At 41.6% G+C, this 16,212-nt stretch overlaps 1 protein-coding gene across 1 annotated transcript in view; it reads right to left on the reverse strand.

Moving 5' to 3' along the window:
* Positions 1 to 14,382: 14,382 nt before the first annotated feature.
* Positions 14,383 to 16,212, reverse strand: part of LOC130277511 (protein-glutamine gamma-glutamyltransferase 5-like) — a 108,311-nt gene continuing 106,481 nt past the window's right edge. Inside the window, exon 14 of the mRNA XM_056528189.1 lies at positions 14,383 to 14,669. Coding sequence (XP_056384164.1) covers positions 14,519 to 14,669 — 151 coding nt within the window. The 3' untranslated portion in view covers positions 14,383 to 14,518. The remainder of the gene's footprint in view (positions 14,670 to 16,212) is intronic.

The following is a 16,212-nucleotide window of genomic DNA, read 5'->3' on the forward strand; positions in this document are numbered from 1 at the left end:
AGGACTTTTCATATGGTTTCCTCTCATGGTCTTCAGACTATACTGTTTCTTGAGTCCATTGCTCAGACTCCGCCACTTTTAGAGAAAGCATCTCATGCTCCAGTAGCTTTAAATGTTTCTGCTGCTCACTCTTGAGCTTAGCAGAGTTCACCTTCTCACTTTCCAGCAATTATGTCAAGTTTTTGACAGTATCCTCCAGGGACAGCAGTTGTTCTTTCATCTACTCATTGGTCCTCATTTACAAAGACTGGAGTGTTGGTTAGGTTTTTTTTTTCAGTGTACTCGTCTTTTTTTTCCTTGTGATTTACTAATCTGTCGCCCAATTTCCCTTTCTGCGCTATATCAAACCTAGTGGCCACTGCGCTTGAATAAATGTACTGCCCCCCAGCGCTATTATATATCTATACAAACCCCCGCTGCGCATATTTATATATACACTGCCCCCCCCCCCCCCAAGCTGCGCATATTAATCTTCATCTTCTCCCTCCCCTGGCTGCCAATGAATGAAAACTCTATTTATTAGCGGGGGAGCGGAGGGCTGCTGCCCACTCTCGCTGCTAAGAGTTTGTCATTCATAGCGGGCAGCAGCTGCATATCATGCTGTGGGGGTCAGACATATGGATGTATGTCTGACCCTCACAGCATGCATATACAAATGCCGGCTCACCGCTATGAATGACAAGTAAGCTATTGGCAGCTGCAGCGTGAGCCTCCGCTCCCTGCACTGCTTTACTTGTCATTCATAGCAGTGAGCCGGCACCTGTATATATAGATGCTGTGACGGTCAGTCATATATCCATATGTCTGACCCCTACTGCGCATCTATATATACAGGTGCCGGCTCACTGCTATGAATGACAAGTAAAGCAGTGCAGGGAGCGGAGGCTCACGCTGCTGCTGCCAATAGCTTACTTGTCATTCATAGCGGTGAGCCGGCATTTGTATATGTATGATGTGAGGGTCAGACATATATCCATATGTCTGACCCCCACAGCATGATATGCAGCTGCTGCCCGGTATGAATGACAAACTCTTAGCAGCGAGAGCGGGCAGCAGCCCTCCGCTCTCCCGCTAATAGAGTTTTCATTCATTGGCAGCCAGGGGAGGGAGAAGATGAAGATTAATATGCGCAGCTTGGGGGGGGGGGGCAGTATATATATAAATATGTGCAGCGGGGGTCAGTATATGCGCAGCGGGGGTCAGTATAGATATATAATAGCGCTGAGGGGGGCAGTACATTTATTCAAGCGCAGCGGGCACTAAGTTTGATATAGCGTAGCAGGGGGAAAGATATATAGAAACGCTGGAGGGGCCAGATATATACCCCCCCAGCGATTCTATACATCTTTGCCCACCACAGTGCTTCTATATTAAAACCCTGCCAGGAGCCCTGATTGGCTCCTCGGTCCCGGCCATTCAGGGCTTCTGGTGGGAAATTTAAAAATGAAAGTTTACTGTACATTGCAGGGGATTTGAACATGCCACCGCTCCCCTGCTTAATAACATCTGATCGGATCGGGTCTCAGAAGTGAGACCCGGTGCGATCAATCTCTCAGCCCCTCTATTACTACCCCCAACATGGAACATACCCTTTTCCATGCTGGGGGTAGCAGGATTCACTCCGTTTTGAGGAATTTACCGACAGCTCTGAGCTGTCGGCTTTCTGTGAAGCAAAACTCACAGGTTTTCCTGTGAGTTTTCTTCACACTCGGAGTGTTTTTTCTCTTTTTGTCGGGTTCATGCCCCTTTTCAAGTAAAACACGCCCATTTTGTAGGTAAAAAAAAAATCTCAGAGTGTTTAAGAAAATGTAGATTGTGCGCCTAAATTTAAGTCACAGATTTGGTTGCAAGTGGGATGCGACCATATTTTAGGCGCAATAACTGAGAAAAAGCGTTGGTTATCCTTTAGTAAATGAGGGCCATTGTCTTTATTCAGCTGCGCCATCTTGGACACTTTCTGCTCATAAACTTTTAGCTGAGCCTCTTGTTCAGAGAGCTACGTTCCCAGTTAATCCAAGGTAACTGTGTGAGACTTAAGGTGCATTTTGTTCTGCACCTCCAGGCTCTGCACCTTATGAGCCATTACTACTTTCTCCTTCTCCAGCTCTTCCATGGCTACCAACCTAGCCTTGTGATCATTTTGTAGAGCCAGATATGCCCCACACAGGACATTCACTTCTTCATCCTTGAATGAGACCTGCTTGGCCAGACTCTCCAATTCTCTCTCCTTGCTGGTCACAAGATCCTGGGAGCGGGACAGTTCATCCTGCAGAGCCGCAAACTCATTTTTCTGCAGCTGAAGCTTTGCTTCCTGCTCTTTCAAGCCAACTTGTTCCAACTCTTCTCCTCCTTTAGGGGTTGTCTACCCCTTTGCAGGGATCTTGGCCCCTTGGGCCTCAGGGCAGTCACTGGACAGTCTCTCTGGACTGTTTCTCTGCTCTCCGGCAAACTTCTCTTTCACTTCACCACCATCTCTCCGCTCACTTGCAGAAATGTCAAGAGCTCCTGGGTCTGAAACAACAACATCCGGTCAAGTGGTTCGACCTTCCTAGTCATGATCCATCTCTGGTCCAGACATCACATCTCCTTCACTCAGGATTCTGTCTATGACAGTAAGCACAGCACCCATCTCCACATGTACTTTCTTCAGTACTTCTGCATTATCCACAGACATCTCTGTAACTTCTTTTCCGGTCGCCTCTTCCAGATGACTGCGCAATTCTAGCCCCACCTTGGGCTCATCTTCAGCTGGCAGATGGAACCCATGTTCCTGTACCTTATCCATTTCTGGTTTTACTGAAGACTCTGTTTCAGACAGTGGCACACTTGTCACTTGAGTCTCTGGATCCTCTTGGACTTGACTCACGGTCTGTTCTTCAGCTCTCCCAGCAGTCTAGCAGACCCCTATCTGACATATATCTAGTGACTGCTGACACTCCTCATCCTCAGCCCCTGCTGAGTAATTCTCAACTAGTGTGTGGTGCAATTCAAGTGTTGTGAGCCTATCAGGTTTACCCGCTCTAGTTACCTGACAGTCTTGCCATAACTGCTGAAAAAATGGAAAATCCATCCCCAGTACTACATCATACTCCAAGGAGGGCTCTATTGCAACCTTGTTACTCACAGTACCATAGGGGGTAGAATTACAGACATTAAAAGTTTCATAACCCCAAATAACTGCCTGTATAGACACTATGACAGGGGCCTGCTTCACCAGACTTAATATACCCCAAGGCTCTAGGAAAGCAATCATCTTTTTACAACCTACTACCAGCTCACACAGGTTTTCTTTTGTCCTGTCAGAGTTGGCAGCAGTACACATTACTTCAGAACACATAGGCATGCATTTTTGACAAAAAACATCACACTGCATAGGTTCAAAATTTACAGGACAGTTCACACTTCAAGTAGTGGCACACCACCCACCATTACCTCAGTAACCTTTGTGTGCAGTTTCTCTGTCATACTCTCATTATTCCACAACTGCCAAAAATATGGGAAGTCTCTGCCCAGTATAATCTCCACATTAAACTCTGCACACACCTCCTACTTATGGCTTACTGTCCCATAACAGGTTTCAAAGTCAATCAGAACAGTCTTACCAGATTCTGGTTGAATCTTCATAAACGGTATTATGTCCGGCGTGACTCTGGATACAGCCTGGTGACAGTCCAGTTCCACGTACAGCGGGATGCCACCCACCATCAACTCAAGGATCCTCACATCCATCTTTTCTGGCCTCCTGACCAGAGGATAATCAGGTGCAAGACATCCTCTTGCTGAACTGCAGCCAATTTCATCAAGGTGCTCACCATAGCATCCTTCTTGGCGACAACTGGTTGCTATCCACGTCAGTTGCTCCTAGCAATGGCATTTCAACGTCGACCCATCTTTGCAAAACAAATAATTCGGCTTACTGCTCTTGCGCTGCTCAGGTGGCCCGTCCACCTGTCTCCCTACCTGAGAGAGCACTCACTCGCTTGATGCAATCCGTTGCCCCTAGCAATGTTTTCTCCACAGGCTCAGTCCTGCTCTTGTACTCCACAGCTGGGCTTGTCCCACTTGCAACATGCAGGGTGCGTGCTTTTGTCAACAACTTAACTGCAACTCGATCGTTGGTTGCTCTTAGCAACGTGCTGCCCGCATCCTCCACCAATTGTAAGGATTTCTCCCTGGTATTGTCTTTGAAACCGCCACAGGACACGTTTCCACTTCAGCAGACAAACAACAGTACTTATTTTAGAAATGGATGCATGCTGCAATTTTGGCATTTGAGAACAATTATTATTTTCACTATTCAGTAGAACAAAACGCAATCCAATCCTAAGATTTATAGCGGTTATTTTCTCAAAGCTTTAAATATTTAAATTCCCAAAGCCTTATATTATATTTGATTTTATATAGCCTATATTTTTTTCTGTAATACTGGTTATTCTGCTATACTTACTATATAAATCAGACATAATGGCTCATGTTCCAGATGACTATAAGGCAGCATTTACATAGCGCTTTGTGGTCTCTTCTAGGCTAAATGTTGGCATCTTCATTCATTTATGATGCCAGCAGGCCTATAAAATTAATTGGGTCAAACATAGTCAAATTGTGACTACGTTTGGTTTAAAAACTACCCCAGCAACTCCATATGTGTCCCACTAACTGGTCTCTCCTGCATTGGCTAACACACCTCTTACATCACTGAATACCAATTGGCTGGATTCTGGTCACATGACCCACTTTAAAAATTCAAATATGTTCTCCTTAACTTAAGTCTGTCAATCAATCCATACTAGAAACTCCATGATTGGCTCTTAACAATGTGACCACAAAGATAATTTGAAACAACCCCGGCAACATAATATGCACCTCATTGATTGGCTCCTCTCTCTCAATACATGATTTGTCTATAATATCTGGTCATGTGATAGAGTCACCACTGTTTAAAGTTACCTTAGTAAGATCTGATGCCTAACTTTGATGGGCACATTGCCTTCCACATGCCATCGTCCATTCAAATGTATGTCAGGTTAAAATATGGAAAGTTATGGTTCATTTATTGTTTATGTAAGGCTCTTAACACCTTATGGACCAAGGGCGTAATGGTAAGCCCTTGGTCTTTTGTGCTTAAGGACTGTGGGCATACCTGTATGCCCTGGTCCCATTACTGGTGTATGAAGCATGCTCAAGAGCTGAACACGCTTCAAACCCAGTGGGTTCCAACTGCTATCAGCAGCCGGGACCCAAGGCTAATGCCGGGCATTGCCGATTGGGCCAATGCCTGGCATTAAAGAGGTACTCAGGTGGAAAACTTTTTTTTTTTTTTAAATCAACTGGTGCCAAAAAGTTAAACAGATTTGTAAATGACTTCTATAAAAAAAAAAAATCCCCATAGGAAACATATGCTGCTCTGGACAGTTTCAGCAGAGGTTTCAGCAAAGAGCACTGTGGACAGGCAAAAAATAAATTCAAAAAGAAAATAATTTCCTGGGGTCCATCGTGGGGGCCATCGTGCCAGAGGCACGTCCTGATATGCTGCCTGCTAGTGAAAACTGGCAGGCAGCATATAACTTCAATACTTTGGAACACTAAGTATTCCAAAGCATTAAAAAAAAAGTGTAAAAATAAATAAATTAATTAATAAAAAGTGTTAAAAAAAATAAATAAATAAATAAAAAATTTAAAAAAAATTTAAAAAAAGGAAAAAAAAGTGAAAAAAATACAATAAAAAAACACGTTTATTAAATAAATATAATTAAAAAAAATGCGTAATTTGTGGGATCACACAGCGGACATCCGCAGCATGTAACATGCTGCGGTTGTCTGCTGTATGATCCTACATATTATGCATTTTTGTGTAGGATCACAACAATGAGCTCCCTGCTGCGGCTAGGTAGCTTTGTGCGTCCACTCATTGCGGCGGATTTCCCATCAGCTGTCACAAGCGGACATACTGAGCTACCCAGCTGCAGCAGTGATCTCGCATCCGCGGTGTGAAATACTCTGCGGATGCGCTCTGTCTGACCCTTTTTGTCTATAGGAATACTATAGGGGGTGTAGTTTCCAAAATGGGGTCACTGGTGGGGGTTCTGTATGGTTCTGGCAGCTTAACCCCTTTGCAGGCATGAAGTGCGGCCTATAATCCATTTGGCCTAAAATTATGCCCTAAAACCCAAATGACGCTCCTCTCCTTCTGGGTCCTACCACGCAGCCAAGGAACCAAATATGTCATGCATGTCGGGGATATTTCCGAACACGGGACGAGCAGCTTAATAAAACATAGGGTGCATTTTTTCAATATCAGAAGCGATGAACAAAAAATATGTCCCACAAATGATGCATTTGTGGAAAAAAGCAAAATTTGGAATTTTTAACACTGACTTTGTAATAATTCCTGCCAAAAAACTATGGCATTAAAATACTCACTGTATCCCCTAGTGAGAATACCTTGAGGGGTCTAGTTTTAAAATGGGGTCATTTAGTGGGGGTTTCCTATGTTCTACCACCTTTAAATTTCTGCAAACCTTGCATAGCACATAAAAAAAAATGTTCTTTTCAAATTTTTAAAATACTGAAAATTTCAAGTGCAATTGTTAGGCTTCTATTTCATTTACAATGTTAATTAAAAAAAATCACTTAAAAAAAAATAGACATCTGAAAGTATAAGTTTCAGAAAACTATTTGGTCAGAAAGTATAAATATATGCAACCTATAAGTGTTAAAATAGCAAAAAATCTTTTTTTTTTTTTATTTCATGATTTTTTGCATTGTAAAAAAAAAAATACAAATTATATCGGCCTAATTTTACTATGTACATGAAGGACAACTTGTGACAAAAAAACAATGTCAGAATTATCGTGTTTGGCAAAACGTTACCAGAGTTATTCTCTAATAAAGTCAGACATCCCGATTTGAAAAAGCAGGCCTGGTCTTTTAGGGGCGTACAGACCTAATTGCTTTGGTCCTTAAGGGGTTAAATGTAGTGAAGAATAACAAAAACTATATCAATCTGGTGTCACTTCAACTGCCCTGGTCTGCAGAATAAAATCAACAGGTTATTTGTACTGCACATTCTAAAAACTTCACCCATATAACAATAGAGGGATTGTGCTAATGTTTTCCCATTTGACCCCACAATTAAAAAAAAAAATTTCAAAGTTCTGAGCACATTATATATCACATAAATGTAACATTAAAACATGACCTTGTATGGCTTTGCCGACGCAAAAGTCACAGCTTTTGGAAGGCGGGGATGTAAAAGAAAAAGCAAGCACCATCGCTAAAAAAAAAACTGTGCTTTTTGGGAAACGGTCTAGATTTGTGCCATTTTCCTACACCTATTTAGAAACCTGTTTTAAACTTTCATAATAAATTCGACATGAACTCTGTAGAAGTCAGCATTTATTGCCGACTGGTGTTCAATGTGCTATATAGACTTCTTTTTTATGCCCTCTGCAGTCTATAAGGAGTTAGCTATGGCTGTAGGTTTTTCTGTATTTTTGTCAATAATACATTTCCATTCATCTAATGGGCTGTGGAAAGGAATGGATATTTTGATTACACAATTCTAATGGGAAAGTAAAAATCAAACAGCAGTTTAGGTTGTAATGATAGATTCATAGACAAATGAATTAAGGTTATATATGACTTAGGAGAACTGAACATTCTTATTTTCAAAATTGCTCACCAAGGGAGGTCTCATTGTCTTTTCTCCATAAATATAGTTATCTGAAGTACAAAGATCTCAGCAGAGAGAAATACACAGTTATATTTTATACAGTGCATAAGATAAAGTAACAGCTAGATATTTCTTGTACCTTACTTAGCATTATTTTGATCCCAGATGGTACATGCTTCACCGATATCAAAATATGTGGTCAACATATTGTTTTAAGGCAAGCAAAGTATAGTTCCCACCTATTGTGTAAATGTCTGTGCTTAGGATAAAATGGCTGTCACATAAAGTAGGGATAAAATGATGAGAAAGATTGTAATACATTATGGATAAGGAACGGTGCTACACACCCATAAATGGATAAAGTGTGCCCATGGAAGAATCAGTGTCAGATCAGTGTCAGATCAGTGTCTTATAGACTCATAATGTCAGTCTATGGAATTGAAGGGGCTATCTAGGGAAAGAAACAGCCTGTGTAAGGTGTCAACAAGCATAATAAAGCAACATACTAATATAATGTTGTTAACCATAGTGCAGAGATCTTCCATCTTCCATTCTTTCTTCTAGCTGTGACAACTAGAGATGAGCGAATCGAAGCAGACGAACCTTACGAATTTTGGGATTTATCGCTTCATTACACTCCATTTCACAGTGTTCCAGGCTCCAGGACACCTAAAAGAGTGTATCCACATGTCAGTACATGGGGCAGGGGATGCTGGGAAGGCGAGAAGAGAGGTCGGCGGGATGACCCTGAATCACATGCAGGATGCAGCCTATCAGCATTCATTGACCCCTGTGACGTCACAGCCCTATATATATACGGCAGCCATTTTGCGGCTTCTCATTTCATGCCATACACTGCAGAGAGAGAGGACGGACTGCGTGTCTCTGTGTGTTACACAGACACGCTAAATTGATTATACTGCAGCGTTCTACTGCAAAATGCTAGTTACATCAGTGTTGTGGACAGAGAGAAGTGCAGTGCTTTGCTTGTTCTCACTGAGAAGGATTTTGACGCCAGCCGTTAACCTCCCAGTTACTTTATCCAGCATTTTATCAGAGGGGCAGATAGCTTTTTGTTGTCTCATACATATCAACAAGCTGCCTGAACTTCATGAACCGTATCACAGGAGGCAGGAATTATTTTTCAGCGCAATTCTGTGTATTTTTTCCACAAGAAATCATCTGCTGCTTATACTAGTCTGTAGACTGTATAATAACCAGCAGTTCACACCATTCTTAATACTCTGTGACCGAGTGCAATTTATTTATATATTTGTTTTGTGGTGCTGCACTGTTGTGTCCTGCTGCTGTGCAAAAATAAGTTTTTTCAGTGGACTCTAGTGCATTTTTCTGCCCTCATACGTGCATATCACATGCCTAAATCTAAGTAGTGTAAAATTTTGTACCTGTTAATCTGTCAAAGGCCTACATATTGTGAAAGTCCAAGCAATAGTACTCACCGGCTGGTGTTTTACAAAAATACTGAGTTTTTAATGCATATTGTAGCGCATTTTCTGCCCTCATCAGTGCATACCGCATACGTACATCTCAGTAGTGTAACATTTTGAACCTGTTAATATGCCAAGGGCCTACATACAGTGAAAGTCTAAGCAATAGTACTCACCGGCTGGTGTTTTATGAAAATACGTTTTCCAAGTGTACAGTAGCGCATTTTTTTGCCCTCATACGTGCATACCCCATATCTACATTTAAGTAGTGCACCTTTTTGTACCTGTTAATCTGTAACAAGCCTACATACAGTGAAAGGCCAGGGAAAACTAATCACTGGCTGTTGTTTTATGAGAATACGTTTTCTAAGTGTACTGTAGCGCATTTTTTGCCCTCATACGTGCAAACCACATACCGAAATCTAATTAGTGTACCCTTTTGTACCTGTTAATCTGTCAAGGGCCTACATACTGTGAAAGTCCAAGCAATAGTACTCACCAGGTGGTGTTCTACAAAAATACAGTGTTTTTAGGCATATTGTAGCACATTTTTCTGCCCTAATCAGTGCATACCGCATACCTACATCTAAGTACTATTTTGTACTTGTTAATCTTTCAAGGGCCTATATTCTGTGAAAGGATAGCCAATATTACACACCTGCTGCTGTTCTAGACAAATACTGTTTTAAGTGTAGTGAAGTGTATTGTACTCCCCTCATATACGCAATAAGTATGTCAAGAAGAGTATTGCCAGGATGTGCACAGAGGAGTGGCATAGGCCTAAATTCATCAGGCGCAGGCAGAGGTCGCAGCAGAGTAGAGGTGGGACCCCAGGGGTAAGTTTTGGGTCCTTTTCTCCTTAATATATTTATTAATGATCTTGTAGACGGGTTGTATAGTAAAGTATCAATCTTTGCAGAAGATACTAAGCACTTTAAAGTGGTTAACACAATAGAGAACAGTGCTGGAGACAACTGATATGGAAAAGGACTGAGAACAAATGTACATAGTGGAGCTGAATATATGGTGGAGCTAGAGAGGGTTAAAAAGACGGACAACCAGAGTAATATAGGCATGGGAGGACTTTAGTACCTAGAAAGATTATCAGTATTAGGGTTATTTACTTTAGAAAAAAGACTTCTTAAGGCCGACCTAAAAACTATGTATAGGTATATCACGGGGCAGTATGAAGATATCTCCTATGATCTATATCCAGGACTGTATCTATAGCAAGGGGGCATCCCTTACGTGTAGAGGAAAGAAGGTTTCTACACCAGCACAGATGGGGGTTCTTTACTGTAAGAGCAGTGAATTGCTCATAGAATTTCCCCCCTAGTATGGAGCCATTGAGATCAGCCTCATAAGGGTTTTTGCCTTCCTCTGGATCAACATAGTAGGGACACAATCGAGATATATGTTGAACTTAATTGATTGTTGTTTTTTTTCCAGCTTATGAATTATGTAACTTGGTAACAACTGTTGAACAGCTGAACCCATAATTGCAACAGAGGGTTGCAATTATGGGTTGGTTCTCAAGTACTTTTATAGTCTCCCCCTTTCCTGCACATCAAGACCTGTCTCCAGCAAGTTTGTTAGGTCATCCTCCACCCACTGTGGCCACCGTCCATACACTACAGCTCTAAAGCAGTTCAGATCCACTGTAAGCCACTCCCTATCTATCACAGAGATGTCCCTCATTTAGCGACAACTTCCGCCATGGAATACAGATGAAGCCCCAATCATCAGATATAATTTACAGGACTAGTTTTGTTATATGTCTAGAAAGAATAAAAGGAAGCAGAATAAATAGAAGCAGAGCTTGTCATGGAACAATATTTTTTCCTATGTAGGTAATAGAAACGCCCTAAGGGCTCACCTTTTAGGGCAGTGTATACAGATACAACAACTTTGTAGGTATGATTATAGATGGTGCCGACTTCCAGGGTTCGCGTTGGGGCTTGCCGGCCGAGAAATAAACAAGATGAACAGGAGAAAGAAGAAGCCTAAATTTTTGGCGCAGTCCACCAAATGAGGAATAGTTTGTATGGAGTAGGAGAATGGTTTTGTTATATGGCAGATGGTCCTCTTTTGCCCTTTAGGTTCCAGGGCCCTGGTATACTTTTATTAGTATAATTTCTATGTCAAATTTTTCTCTGCAAATGTTGAAGAAACTTTTATTGCCCCATTTAAATGAAACATTTTGCTGACTGGGAAATACAAGTTTTCAGTAACGTCTGCTCCTTTATTAGCAGTATAAATAAACTCCATAAAGTGATGCTCAAGAATGAGATATTACTTTAAGGGAAATTACAAAGGAAATAAGATATTAAGGTATATGTCAGGATTCCACAAAGATTCATAAATAGAATCCTCTGCCTAGCACAAGATGTACTTAATATTCACTGACTTAACAGGGGAAATGATTATACATCTGGTTACTATTAAGCAGCAAATCCTAAGAGAGGTCGCTCAATAGGAGAACAGACTTCACATCCAGTTCTTTCTGAAAAACTCAGAATCTGATATTACAAAATAAGAATTGTTTAGAAGGAAAGTTAAACATGGAGCATCTGTGCACAATCATTCTTCCGTCACTTACTGTCTGAGAGCAGAAGTACCTACACCGTGAATGGGAACAAGACAAATTAAATCCTATCTCCCAGAACATCCAATGTGGGGGATGTTCACATCTACCTCTGGTTGCTGAGTGAGTTGAAAGAAAGGGACTGCATCTCTACAGTTGATATTTCATACAATTCCGCACCGTAACATCTGCCTATTACAACAACTCATAAGAGGACCGGTATGCTGTCTGGAAAAAGTACATAAAGCAGAAGATTAAATGTCATTATTGTCAAATAGCAATGTTCTTCTTTGTGTAGATACGATGCAGACATCAGCAAACACATCCTGGATGGTAGTGTGAAGTTCTGTAAAATGATTTTTATTTACATTACTTAGATGAAGAATGCATTCCCCCCAAAAAAACACCAAAATGACTATTCTCAATCTCTTGTAATTGTCATGTTGTATATTTAGCCATCTTCAATAAATAAAATCAACAAATCCTGAAAAGGAAGGACCAGAGTTCTCTTTGGTATATCTCTTGCACTTCAGGGCTCCAGGCCACTTGCTGTACAGGGAAACACAGCTTCACTGAAATACATTGGACCCTGTTATGTTTCCAGTACAGTGGAAGCTAAGAGAATAATCCAAAAAAATGAATGCAGGTCAGCTCACCACCAATCTGAACAGGCAGCAACTTAATCATGATCGGGAAGCATGGTTGACAAAGGACCGTATCTCACGTAGACAATCCTCAAATGCAAATGCAAAGTGGAAGCCAGCTTCTGGTGAAAATATAGTTAAAACATATACATTAATAATCCATGTTAAAAATGCTGATGAAAAACTGGCATGTCACTAAAACAAGTAGAGAAAGGCAGACGTGTTTCAAGCTAATATATTGCTCTTAATTAGTGTTGAACGGACTGAGCCCAGTCAACCCTGTTTCAACCCAAAGTTTGGGATTTGCTTGGCTCGGTGAACTTTAGAACTTTTACTGGTTCGGTGTGCGAGAACCAGTAAAAGGGTGGTGTTTTGGCACCCAGAGGAAGCGGGAGGAGCAGGAGGTGGTAGCATGAGAACAGAGTGACCAGCATATCATTTGATAACCCAGGTTATCATATGATTTGCTGGTCACTCTGTCAATAGCTCAAATGACAGTAAGCAAGAGGGGAGGGCATTTTTGCACTATAGCTGTAACAAGCCATTCCGAGTGTTCAGTGTGAGTAGCTCAGAGAGAGAGAGCAGGTCGTATTACACAGACAGAGAAAGAAAGAGAGAGGGATAGAGAGAGGGGGAAATAAAGAAAGAAAGAGAGAGAGAGAGAGAGTGTGAGAAAGAAAGAGAGAGATAGAGCTAGGAGGAGAAACAAAAGCCCTGATTTACTATTGTAAGCCCAACATATTTTGTCAGGTTGTGCGCCCAAAATTCTGTCTGCGCCAGAATCTGGGCCAGAATCTGTCTCAGTGTGCCAGAATTCTGTCTGCGCCAGAAATCAAAAACCCGACCAACTCTCCATTTTACTGAGAAAACCCTTAAAAAAGGGGCATGGCTGCTGAGAAAAGGGGTGTGGTCACAGAAAGGGGCGTGTTCTTGATATTTTCACAGAAACTCAACATATTTACTAAGATTTCCACCAAAAATACAGTGGATTTGAACTGAGGAAAACCCTACAGATCAGAACATGTGTAACCCCCCCCCCCCTTCTGAATAGCACTAGCCACAAGGAGGAGTTGTGGTAGGTGTGGTGGGGATACTGTAAGGAATCATGGTAGATGAGCTGAGAGGGAACAAGGAGGCCACGATCCCCCATCAGAAGTTCTTATTGATAGGAGTGGTAGGGATGATGATGAGGAGGAGTTTAAAGGGGTACTCCACTGGAAAACGTTTAGCTTTAAATCAACTGGTGCCAGAATGTTAAACAGACTTGTAAATTACTTCTATTTAAAAATATTTACCCTTCCAGTACTTATCAGCTGCTGTATGTACAAGAGGAAGTTCTTTTCCTTTTTGAATTTCTTTTCTGTATGACCACAGTGCTTTCTGCTGACACCTCTGTCCCTGTCAGGAACTGTCCAGAGTAGTAGCAAATCCTCATAGCAAACATATCCTGCTCCGGACAGTTCCTAAAATGGACAGCGGTGTCAGCAGAGAGCACTGGGGTCAGACAGAAAGGAAATATAAAAAAGAAAAGAACTTCCTTTGGAGCATACAACAGCTGATAAGTACAGGGAGGATTAAGATTTTTAAATAGAAGTAATTTACAAATCTGTTTAACGTTCTGGCACCAGTTGATTTAAAAAAAATGTTTTCCAGGGGAGTACCCCTTTAAAGAGGAGGATGTCAGTGGGCCTATTTGTCTGAGCAGCTCAGGTGCAAGTGACAGTGCTGCTGGTGCTGGACCTTAAGGCTTGAATAAAGAAAACGTTCTAGAAGAGGGGCACAGTGATGTACCTAGCTCATGTGATTTTGAATGTGATTACTTTCTGTAATGCATAAAACACCTTTAACCTGTGTCACATTTGTTTAAAAATAAAACTAGATATTGCCAGTCTTTTATAAAGAACAGTTGAGTGTTCATCGTCTATATGGTATCCAGGTTGATAACACACATGCACCTCCGACAATATTGTTTTTAATGACTTTTATTTTTTGTGAGAAAACAAAATTTAGGAAACAAAACATTTTTCTGCACAACTCTCAATATTCAGTCAGTTTATAATATCTTCTCAATGCATTAAGTGTATCTATCCCAACCCTAACCACAGTTCATATTAGACTCAAACTGTAAAGTCGTAAACTATAATATTAGAAACTGTGACATTTAGATCCTTTAAACAGATAAAACAGTAATCTCCATATATTCTCTGATGTTGCTGATGTTCTTACTGGCAAAAAGTACTTGTAGGGTCTTCTTCCCACTTTTATATGGAATCAATTCAACACTGATTGCAAATCCATGGCCGGGCTTTAAATTTCCCAAACTGCATAAAAGAGCACGAAGAGAGATTTAATAAGAAAATGTAACAAGATTATAGTGGAAAATGCATCAGATTGTATTGTACTTGTGGCCTAAATTATATATCTACACTCATTGATAGCTGGCATTTTTTACAGTTGCATAAGATTCACTCACAAACAACAAGGGTTTCCCAGGAATGTCTCTTCCAGATTGCAACACTTCCTCGGCCTGCCTGGTCACCAGCTTTACTGCCAATCAAGCATTTATGGGACAGGGTACAGAGGCAGTCAAACAGGGCACTAAAGCCTCAATTTTTTTGTACAGGTTGCCCACTGGCATACCTATGCTATGGTGAAACCTCTCCCCCTGAAGTGTGGGGGGGGGGAAAGAGCAGGCCACCAAAGCATAGGTATGGCACAGGGGACTATTCGGCACAGGCACGCACTCACTAATGGGGATCTAGGTGACTTGTCCCAGACCCCCAGATGAGTAAGCGCCACCTACAACTTTATGTACACACACCCGCATACAGTAAAAAGCACTGAGAGGAGACCGTAACCACCTTCCCTATGCAGCGCTGATGACATCCCTCATTTGTGCCTTACTGTGGAGGAAGGAAGACGTTGCCAGACTGTACTACAAAGGAGATTGCAGCATGGGACATGAGGTAAGCATAATTTTTTTGTTATTTTTTTTATTCTTGAATCTGGGGGGGGGGGGGGGGGGGGTTGGAGGAGGAGCTATCTATATAGCTATCTATTTAAATAACTAGTTACCTGGCTACTTATCTGGCTAACAAACTTCCTACATAGCTACCTATGTACATATCTAGCTACATAGTTACCTACCTGGCTACCTACCTAGCTACCTACTTATGTGCCTACCTACCTACATACCTACTTACCTATGTAAGTACCTATCGACATAGCTACTTACCTTGCTACCTGAGTACCTACCTACATTGCTACCTACTTATTTACCTAGCTACTTGGCTACCTACTTCCTTACCTACTTAGCTAGCTGGCTACCCACTTGCCTAGTTACCTGGCTACCTACCAAGTTACCTACCTTACCCACCTACATAGCTACCTACCTGCTTATTTATCTACCTACCTGCCTACCTATTTACATACCTGGCTGCCTAATGCATAGCTACTTACCTACAAAGCTAGCTACCTACCTGGATATCTACTTACCTGCCTGGCTATTCTACCCACTTTTACTGTGCAGGACACCAAGGGGGACATTATTACAGTATAGGGGCTTTTAGATGGGGAGATTGTGTACTGGTGAGGAGGGCAATGGAAAAATCTAAAGTCTAACATGTTTGTCCTGCAGATGCTGATGAGATGAAGTTTTTGCTGGAAAAAGTCATCATGGTGGTCTAAGCCGGATGAAGAAGAAAAGGATGACGGATGGAGAAGAGGACAACGCAGAGCAGAGAAGGTGTCAATTGTGAATCACTTCACTTAACTGTACGGGAGGGGGTAGGAAGTCAACGTAAGTGTGCAGGTTATGAGGTTGCACTGATACAGCATCTCACCAGGTGAGAAAGCACACTAGTT

Source organism: Hyla sarda, chromosome 6 (genome assembly GCF_029499605.1).
Source record: "Hyla sarda isolate aHylSar1 chromosome 6, aHylSar1.hap1, whole genome shotgun sequence".
NCBI lineage: Eukaryota > Metazoa > Chordata > Amphibia > Anura > Hylidae > Hyla > Hyla sarda.